Here is an 11013-nt window from a genome sequence, read left to right as displayed (position 1 = left end):
CTGCCAACGTGTGTACTTCCTTGTTTGTCACCATCTAATAGCCAGGTTGTGACATTTCCAAAATGTTTGGCAACTGAACATGGCCCTGAAACTTAATAAAAAATGATCTTGATATGAATTTTGATGATTCCTTAAATGCAAAACAGAAGCAGCCTTAGTGTGAATGTTCTATAATATATACAACATTGTGTAAAAACACAACAAAGATCATGGTGCTGTTCCTGTCTGACTAGATGATCATGGTGCTGGTCTTGTCTGACTAGATGATCATGGTGCTGGTCCTGTCTGACTAGATGATCATGGTGCTGGTCCTGTCTGACTAGATGATCATGGTGCTGGTCCTGTCTGACTAGATGGTCATGGTGCTGGTCCTGTCTGACTAGATGATCATGGTGCTGGTCCTGTCTGACTAGATGATCGTGGTGCTGGTCCTGTCTGACAGGACTGCTGGTCCTGTCATGAGAAGCTGTAGGATGGAACACCACCTACAAAAATCATAGAAGCTGTAGGATGGAACACCACCTACATAGATCATAGATGCTGTAGGATGGAACACCACCTACATAGATCATAGAAGCTGTAGGAAGGAACACCACCTACATAGATCATAGAAGCTGTGTAATATAGCATGAACACCTCCAATAAGAGATCAGACATGAGATCCTTATGTAGGATGGAACACCACCTACATAGATCATAGAAGCTGTAGGAAGGAACACCACCTACATAGATCATAGAAGCTGTAGGATGGAACACCACCTACATAGATCATAGATGCTGTAGGATGGAACACCACCTACATAGATCATAGAAGCTGTAGGATGGAACACCACCTACATAGATCATAGAAGCTGTAGGATGGAACACCACCTACATAGATCATAGAAGCTGTAGGAAGGAACACCACCTACATAGATCATAGAAGCTGTAGGATGGAACACCACCTACATAGATCATAGAAGCTGTAGGATGGAACACCACCTACATAGATCATAGAAGCTGTAGGAAGGAACACCACCTACATAGATCATAGAAGCTGTAGGATGGAACACCACCTACATAGATCATAGAAGCTGTAGGATGGAACACCACCTACATAGATCATAGAAGCTGTAGGAAGGAACACCACCTACATAGATCATAGAAGCTGTAGGATGGAACACCACCTACATAGATCATAGAAGCTGTAGGAAGGAACACCACCTACATAGATCATAGAAGCTGTAGGATGGAACACCACCTACATAGATCATAGAAGCTGTAGGAAGGAACACCACCTACATAGATCATAGAAGCTGTAGGATGGAACACCACCTACATAGATCATAGAAGCTGTAGGATGGAACACCACCTACATAGATCATAGAAGCTGTAGGTTGGAACACCACCTCCAATAAGACATCAGACATGAGATCATTATGTAGGATGGAACACCACCTCCAATAAGAGATCAGACATGAGATCATTATGTACGATGGAACACCACCTCCAATAAGAGATCAGACATGAGATCATTATGTAGGATGGAACACCACCTCCAATAAGACATCAGACATGAGATCATTATGTAGGATGGAACACCACCTCCAATAAGACATCAGACATGAGATCATTATGTAGGATGGAACACCACCTCCAATAAGACATCAGACATGAGATCATTATGTAGGATGGAACACCACCTCCAATAAGACATCAGACATGAGATCATTATGTAGGATGGAACACCACCTCCAATAAGACATCAGACATGAGATCATTATGTACGATGGAACACCACCTCCAATAAGAGATCAGACATGAGATCATTATGTAGGATGGATGCAAGTCAAGTACCATAAAGTTCTGTTTTTTCTTGTAACATGTCACTATACTTCATAACTTTACATAATAACTAGCGTTAACTTTGGTCCTCTTGTGTTCCAAAAGGGGACACAGGCCAGGGGTTGGGGGGGGCCACAGGGGCGTCCAGGGAAGGGGGGGGCAGAGGGCCAGGGTTGGGGTCTTAGTCCAGTTCGACGTCGATGTCCTCAGAGCTGCCGTGCTTAGTGATAAGCCTCCATCTGTTGATGTGGTGGTTTCCTTTCTTCTTCTGATGACAGTCAGGCCCCTCCTCCTCCAGCTTCTGTCTCTTGTATTTAGTCCTCCTGTTCTGGAACCACACCTTCACCTGGGGAGGAAGACGGGGACATTAGAGACATCTATATTCTGGACCACACCTTCACCTGGGGAGGAAGACAGGGACATTAGAGACATCGATATTCTGGACCACACCTTCACCTGGGGAGGAAGACGGGAACATTAGAGACATCTATATTCTGGACCACACCTTCACCTGGGGAGGAAGACGGGGACATTAGAGACATCTATATTCTGGACCACACCTTCACCTGGGGAGGAAGACGGGGACATTAGAGACATCTATATTCTGGACCACACCTTCACCTGGGGAGGAAGACGGGAACATTAGAGACATCTCTATTCTGGACCACACCTTCACCTGGGGAGGAAGACGGGGACATTAGAGACATCTATATTCTGGACCACACCTTCACCTGGGGAGGAAGACGGGGACATTAGAGACATCTATATTCTGGACCACACCTTCACCTGGGGAGGAAGACGGGGACATTAGAGACATCTATATTCTGGACCACACCTTCACCTGGGGAGGAAGACGGGGACATTAGAGACATCTATATTCTGGACCACACCTTCACCTGGGGAGCAAGACAGGGACATTAGAGACATCTATATTCTGGACCACACCTTCACCTGGGGAGGAAGACGGGGACATTAGAGACATCTATATTCTGGACCACACCTTCACCTGGGGAGGAAGACGGGGACATTAGAGACATCTATATTCTGGACCACACCTTCACCTGGGGAGCAAGACAGGGACATTAGAGACATCTATATTCTGGACCACACCTTCACCTGGGGAGGAAGACAGAGACATTAGAGACATCTATATTCTGGACCACACCTTCACCTGGGGAGGAAGACGGGGACATTAGAGACATCTCTATTCTGGACCACACCTTCACCTGGGGAGGAAGACGGGGACATTAGAGACATCTCTATTCTGGACCACACCTTCACCTGGGGAGGAAGACAGAGAATGTTGTATTTTATTGGAGGGTTATACAAGCCCCTCTATGCCTATATAACTCTAACCTGGATACTCAATTTCAGAATTGTTTCTTGTGAAATGTACACAAAAAAGGTAAAATACTAAAAAACAATCATAGCATGACGACTGCAACAACAAGCCTCTCAGACTGTACACAGAGCTGGTTGAATGGTTTTCCTACTCTCAACACCAATACTGTAGGCTGCATATTAGAATTGAATCAATGTAATTATGTTTGGTCATGCTCTCGCAGCGATTCTGAAGTATTAGTCGTCATTACAAGCAGGTGCATTTACACGTGGTCTGCCACTGCGAGGATGATCAGCTGTCCGTCCTGTCTCCCTGTAGCGCTGTCTTAGGCGTCTCACAGTACGGGCATTGCAATTTATTGCCCTGGCCACATCTGCAGTCCTCATGCCTCCTTGCAGCATGCCTAAGGCACGTTCACACAGATGAGCAGGGACCCTGGGCATCTTTCTTTTGGTGTTTTTCAGAGTCAGTAGAAAGACCTCTTTAGTGTCCTAAGTTTTCATAACTGTGACCTGAATTGCCTACCGTCTGTAAGCTGTTAGTGTCTTAACGACCGTTCCACAGGTGCATGTTCATTAATTATTTATGGTTCATTGAACAAGCATGGGGAAACAGTGTTTAAACCCTTTACAATGAAGATCTGTGAAGTTATTTGGATTTTTACGAATTATCTTTGAAAGACAGGGTTTTTGCTGAGCTTAGAATAAAAACGATTGTTCCAATGAAAACGCATCAGAAATAGAAATCACAGGCTCACAAGTTCTTTTCCCTTCTGGGAAGATTAGAATAAAAACTATTGTTCCAATGAAAACGCATCAGAAATAGAAATCACAGGCTCACAAGTTCCCTTCCCCTTTTACCTGTTTATGATTTAGTCAAATGATTCACTGAGCTTGACAATAAATTGTAATAGTCCAATTTTCTATCATAGGCCCTATCGCTAACAGCTGGCTAATTTCAACATAAACATATGTGTCAATATTTGTCCTACTTAGGCTTGCAAGAAAAAGCTAATGATTTTCAGTAGACCTAATAATGAATATGCCTAATGATTTTCAGTAGACCTAATAATGAATATGCCTAATGATTTTCAGTAGACCTAATAATGAATATGCCTAATGATTTTCAGTAGACCTAATAATGAATATGCCTAATGATTTTCAGTAGACCTAATAATGAATATGCCTAATGATTTTCAGTAGACCTAATAATGAACATGCCTAATGTTTTCAATAGCCTAATAATTGGCTATTGACTCGTATTTTGAAAAAACATACAATCATATGCTTTAGTTACAGCACGTTTAATTAAAAGTTATTCAAGATATTATTATATTATTTATTTCAATTAAAAACAGTCCTCCTGACATGAATTTATCAACTCGGAATGAGTTTGGGCTGGAATTGATTAAATTAATTTATATAGGCCTATTCCTGAACTGTGTGCCATATATATATATTTCATATAGGGTATGTTAGTAGCGTTTCTCACCTGTGTTTCAGACAGACTGAGACTGTTGGCCAGCTGTTTCCTCTCGGCTCCTACTATGTAGTGATTATTCTCGAACGCCCGCTCAAGCCGCAGGAGCTGCGACGGGGAGAAGGCGGTGCGGATGCGCTTGGGTTTTCGGGCGAATGGGCGGTGGAGTAGCAGGCTTTCTTGGGAAACATCGTTTCCTGGGGGCAGAGAGAGAGAGGGTTTCCACTAGTTACCACACCCACAAAGTCAAATTGGCTATATAGTTTATGACTTTGTGGCTGTGGTAACTAGTGATGACCGAGACGGAGAGAGAGGGAGAATCACACTACGGTTTAGATTGAGTGAGTTTGGTGTTTAGCATCATTTTTAATGCTCTTAATGTTGAATGTAATTACCTGTACATCGTTACAACACTGTATATATATATATACACTGTATATATACATAACATGACATTTGTAATGTCTTTATTATTTTGGAACTTCTGTGAGTGTAATGTTTACTGTTCATTTGTATTGTTTATTTCACTTTTGTATATTACCTCACTTGCTTTGGCAATGTTAACATGTGCTTCCCATGCCAATAAAACCCCTTGATTTGAATTGATTGAAGCAATTGGAACACAGATCAACACCAGGAGCGTTTTGCTGTGCAAAGAGGTGGAAAAGAACACAGCACCAGGCAGAGAGGGATATTAGACTAAATCAAATGATTATTTTCCCTTTTGGTTTGAGGCTAGTTTATAAACTCTTTATGTAGTTTGAAGTAGTCTATGAACACTTTGTACAACTCTTCTGCATGTGCCGAGTCCATATCGACGTAGGGATCAATTTAAATTGTCAATTTATATCGTTCCAAATAAGACTGTGTGACAATTATTTTAATAATTTAACAATATTATTAGTCTACTTTATATTGAGAATAATGACATTAATCTTTCACCATAAATGAAAATTAGGCCAATACGTTAAATTATTATAAACATATTAAATTAATCGAGTCTACTGATGCATACAAACCATATAGCATATAGTCTATTTAAAAGTGTTTACAACCTAAAAAAAAATGGCTAGATTCTGAAACAAAATTCTGGTTTGAACGTTTGGGAAGAAAATAATTACGATTTTCGCACTCACTCAGATAAGATAGTGGTTTGGTTTGGATAAATTCGCAGTGGGATTGACCGCGTAACAAAGACAGTATTTCCTCTACAGACTGCCTGTGGCCCGGTGTGTGCCGGGGAAACCTTTCCAGCCGTGGGGAAATAGACTGGTTAGGTTTGCGCTCCATTAATCTGGACCCTAGTAGCCTACACTTTGAATACAAAACGACAGACTCCTACATATTCTATCATAGCCTAATCACATTTAATTGTATTAGGCTATAATACATGTATAATGTTATACAAATACACTGATATCAACATTGTAATGCAAACTGAAGTTTCTGACACGCCATCACATTTTCCAAATGGAGTGATTTTGATGTTTAGCATATATTTTTTGAATGCTCTTAATTTTGAATGTCACCTGTCACCTTAATGAAATATGTGCTCTGCTATGACTGGTATTTGATGCACCACAAGTGCACGCCAAAAGTGCGCCAACACGAGGTAACAGGAGATGAGACGGCCAATGACACAATTTACCTTCACTTTGTCATGTCGAGTTCCATATTATTACCCATCAGCAATTTGATGTGTTCTGCAGACGGAACAGATATTTCTCGTTTGGTTTTTTAAGTTTGATTACATTATAAAGCAGAGCGAAAGGCGCTTTAGTACCATGTGGGCAACGTTAGGAGCATACAGTGCATTCAGAAAGTATACAGACCCCTGGACTTTTCCCACATTTTGTTACATTTACAAGCCTTATTCTGAAACAGATTAAATCAGGGTTTTTTCCTGATCAATCTACACACAATATCCCATAATGACAAACATTTCTCAAAACGTTTTTTGCTTTGTCATTATGTGGGCTGCATTATGGGCTATTGTGTGTAGATTGCCGAGGGAAAAAATAATATTTCATACATTTTTAGAATAAGGCTGTAATGTAACAAAAATGTTGAAAAAGTCAAGGGGTCTGAATATTTTCCGAGGGCTCTGTATGTACTGCCCCAACATCTGCATTGAATAGAACTTGTAAGATTATACAGCCTACATAGCCTCGCTGAAGGCCATTTAACAGTATACATATTCATTAAAATGTCACAACCTCATCGTTCCATACCTCTTATATCTCCTGTTGTAACCGTTTATGTGTTCATTTGTTGCTAGTATGACAATATAGGCTGAAATGGCCCAAGGCAGGGAGTTCAACTGGCAACATAAACATCCCCACTATCTGATTGACGCTTTTCCCTTTACCAAAGTGTAGCCAAGGAACGGATGGAACGTGGAAATGTTTTCCATAAGTACTCTATCTCATATCCAATCTAGTGGAAATGTTTTCGATAAGCACTCTCTCTCATACCCCCTCTAGTGGAAATGTTTTCGATAAGCACTCTCTCTCATACCCACTCTAGTGTAAATGTTTTCGATAGGTACTCTATCTCATACCCACTCTAGTGGAAATGTTTTCCATAAGTACTCTATCTCATACCCACTCTAGTGTAAATGTTTTCGATAAGTACTCTATCTCATATCCAATCTGGTGTAAATGTTTTCGATAAGCACTCTATCTCATACCCACTCTAGTGTAAATGTTTTCGATAGGTACTCTATCTCATACCCACTCTAGTGGAAATGTTTTCCATAAGTACTCTATCTCATACCCACTCTAGTGTAAATGTTTTCGATAAGTACTCTATCTCATATCCACTCTAGTGGAAATGTTTTCGATAAGTACTCTATCTCATACCCACTCTGGTGTAAATGTTTTCGATAAGCACTCTATCTCATACCCACTCTAGTGTAAATGTTTTCGATAGGTACTCTATCTCATACCCACTCTAGTGGAAATGTTTTCCATAAGTACTCTATCTCATACCCACTCTAGTGTAAATGTTTTCGATAAGTACTCTATCTCATATCCAATCTGGTGTAAATGTTTTCGATAAGCACTCTATCTCATACCCACTCTAGTGTAAATGTTTTCGATAGGTACTCTATCTCATACCCACTCTAGTGGAAATGTTTTCCATAAGTACTCTATCTCATACCCACTCTAGTGTAAATGTTTTCGATAAGTACTCTATCTCATATCCACTCTAGTGGAAATGTTTTCGATAAGTACTCTATCTCATACCCACTCTGGTGTAAATGTTTTCGATAAGCACTCTATCTCATACCCACTCTAGTGTAAATGTTTTCGATAGGTACTCTATCTCATACCCACTCTAGTGGAAATGTTTTCCATAAGTACTCTATCTCATATCCAATCTAGTGTAAATGTTTTCGATAAGTACTCTATCTCATACCCACTCTAGTGTAAATGTTTTCCATAAGTACTCTATCTCATATCCAATCTAGTGGAAATGTTTTCCATAAGTACTCTATCTCATATCCAATCTGGTGTAAATGTTTTCGATAAGCACTCTATCTCATATCCAATCTAGTGTAAATGTTTTCGATAAGCACTCTATCTCATATCCAATCTAGTGTAAATGTTTTCGATAAGTACTCTATCTCATATCCAATCTGGTGTAAATGTTTTCGATAAGTACTCTATCTCATACCCAATCTGGTGTAAATGTTTTCGATAAGTACTCTATCTCATATCCAATCTGGTGTAAATGTTTTCGATAAGCACTCTATCTCATATCCAATCTAGTGTAAATGTTTTCGATAAGTACTCTATCTCATACCCACTCTAGTGTAAATGTTTTCCATAAGTACTCTATCTCATATCCAATCTAGTGGAAATGTTTTCGACAAGTACTCTATCTCATACCCACTCTAGGTATTGTTTATGTTCACCTGTGGCTGAAAAAGGTGAGTTATAGAGGCTATGCATCGTAGTCCCATTTCACCACAATAATTTTCTAATAAAGCCAAACATTAACTGATGATTAACATACATGAAAATGAATGATTAATCCCGCCATTATTGCAACCTAATTGTTGTCAATCATTAGTCTGTTAAATTGACATCTCTGCAGTGTAGGTCCCAGTTTAGTCCTTATTGTCAAAAGTACAAGCAAACCAGCCAGAGGCATTCATTTATCCATTAACCTGGAAGTTGATTTGCTTGACATTAGCTATAATTATTGATAGGCCTAAGTATTAAGACTGAGAAATTATTCAATTCAACACACACACGCACGCACGCACTCACTCACTCACACACGCTCGCTCGCACGCACGCACGCACGCACGCACACACACACACACACTATCTCTCTCTTTCCAATCCTTTACCTTGAAATCTGTATCCGAATAACCTGTTTCGTAAATCCCATGGGTAGAAGTTGAGAGGGTCTCGGTGTTGCGTCCCAAAGAAGTGTGAAGGGTGTTGTAGGTGGCCCCCTCCTAGCTGGTGGGGGTTCATGGTTAGCCCGGGGTGGTTGACCGACTCATGGAACACCAGCTCCGGGTTCTGACACAGAGACCTGCCGGTGGGACTCTGGTACCCGTTCATGAAAGCGTCAGTGGAGTTTGAATAAGTCAGGGCCGTCGGTCGGATGGGATCTTCCGTGGTTTGAGAGTTTTCTTTGGCCACCAATGATTCTATCATAAAACAACGTTTACTCACCGACGAAAACATCTTCCTCACTTCAGGTAGTGAAATCCAGAAATCCAGTCAAAATGGTTCCCTCAAAAAGTCATAGTGAGCATCAACGGTTACGGTAGAGCCCCCGGACCGACCTTCTGAGCGGGAACCTCGAGCAGGTGAGATCCATGCACGCGCACCGGGCGGACACGAGGACAAATCAACGTTCTGGAACCGAAAGGACTGAGATGTGCGCAAGCGCAGCAATGGTATTCTAGATTGCGCTGATTGGAAGAGTACACCTGTCAATGAGTTCTCTCATGTACCCGGGGTGTGGATTTAGCCGAAGCAGGAATAGAGTTATAGACTTCGTGCAGAAACTCATATAGCAACAATAGCTTCATATGAAACCAAATAGCCTAGTCGTGTTTCCTCGGGTGATTTTTTAACTCATTCTGCAAATATAACACCAGTTGAATATACACTCACATTTCTTGTCCTGAATATAGCCTATCACACCAAATTAATGTATAATGAAACCAGTGTTGTTTAGCCTAGACGTTTGAGGATGACAATACTTTATCCATTAAAGCGTGGTCTATAATATCAATAATATGCTTATAACAAATATTTCTCCTGTCTCCTCAGACCTCTAGGTTTCCTCCTGTCTCCTCAGACCTCTAGGTTTCCTCCTGTCTCCTCAGACCTCTAGGTTTCCTCCTGTCTCCTCAGACCTCTATTTTTCCTCCTGTCTCCTCAGATCTCTAGGTTTCCTCCTGTCTCCTCAGACCTCTAGGTTTTATTCCTGTCTCCTCAGACCTCTAGGTTTCCTCCTGTCTCCTCAGACCTCTAGGTTTCCTCCTGTCTCCTCAGACCTCTAGGTTTTATTCCTGTCTCCTCAGACCTCTAGGTTTCCTCCTGTCTCCTCAGACCTCTAGGTTTCCTCCTGTCTCCTGTCTCCTCAGACCTCTAGGTTTCCTCCTGTCTCCTCAGACCTCTAGGTTTCCTCCTGTCTCCTCAGACCTCTAGGTTTTATTCCTGTCTCCTCAGACCTCTAGGTTTCCTCCTGTCTCCTCAGACCTCTTGGTTTCCTCCTGTCTCCTCAGACCTCTAGGTTTCCTCCTGTCTCCTCAGACCTCTAGGTTTCCTCCTGTCTCCTCAGACCTCTAGGTTTCCTCCTGTCTCCTCAGACCTCTAGGTTTCCTCCTGTCTCCTCAGACCTCTAGCTTTCCTCCTGTCTCCTGTCTCCTCAGACCTCTAGGTTTCCTCCTGTCTCCTCAGACCTCTAGGTTTCCTCCTGTCTCCTCAGACCTCTAGGTTTCCTCCTGTCTCCTCAGACCTCTAGGTTTTATTCCTGTCTCCTCAGACCTCTAGGTTTTATTCCTGTCTCCTCAGACCTCTAGGTTTCCTCCTGTCTCCTCAGACCTCTAGGTTTCCTCCTGTCTCCTCAGACCTCTAGGTTTCCTCCTGTCTCCTCAGACCTCTAGGTTTCCTCCTGTCTCCTCAGACCTCTAGGTTTCCTCCTGTCTCCTCAGACCTCTAGCTTTCCTCCTGTCTCCTGTCTCCTCAGACCTCTAGGTTTCCTCCTGTCTCCTCAGACCTCTAGGTTTCCTCCTGTCTCCTCAGACCTCTAGGTTTCCTCCTGTCTCCTCAGACCTCTAGGTTTCCTCCTGTTTCCTCAGACCTCTAGGTTTTATTCCTGTCTCCTCAGACCTC

General features: G+C 41.9%; 1 protein-coding gene across 1 annotated transcript; it reads right to left on the bottom strand.

Annotated features, from left to right (window-relative positions):
* Positions 1–1480: 1480 nt before the first annotated feature.
* LOC110498313 (homeobox protein EMX1-like) lies at positions 1481–9629 on the bottom strand. Its single transcript, XM_036955436.1, has 3 exons — positions 9006–9629; positions 4658–4842; positions 1481–2170 (listed from the first exon to the last, which is right to left on the bottom strand). The coding sequence occupies exons 1-3, from the start codon at positions 9349–9351 to the stop codon at positions 2006–2008; spliced, it is 696 nt and encodes a 231-aa protein (XP_036811331.1). The 5' UTR covers positions 9352–9629; the 3' UTR covers positions 1481–2005.
* Between the last annotated feature and the right edge of the window lie 1384 nt (positions 9630–11013).

This window comes from Oncorhynchus mykiss, chromosome 19 (assembly GCF_013265735.2).
Source record: "Oncorhynchus mykiss isolate Arlee chromosome 19, USDA_OmykA_1.1, whole genome shotgun sequence".
Taxonomy (NCBI): domain Eukaryota; kingdom Metazoa; phylum Chordata; class Actinopteri; order Salmoniformes; family Salmonidae; genus Oncorhynchus; species Oncorhynchus mykiss.
This window is presented reverse-complemented; position numbering and strand designations above follow the sequence as displayed.

Coding starts and splice junctions, on each gene's coding strand:
- LOC110498313 (XM_036955436.1), bottom strand. CDS start 9,351: ATGTTTTCGTCGGTGAGTAAACGTTGTTTTATGATAGAATCATTGGTG. Junction 4,843..9,005: donor ATTCGGATACAGATTTCAAG/GTAAAGGATTGG, acceptor CTCTGCCCCCAG/GAAACGATGTTTCCCAAGAA. Junction 2,171..4,657: donor TCAGTCTGTCTGAAACACAG/GTGAGAAACGCT, acceptor CTTCCTCCCCAG/GTGAAGGTGTGGTTCCAGAA.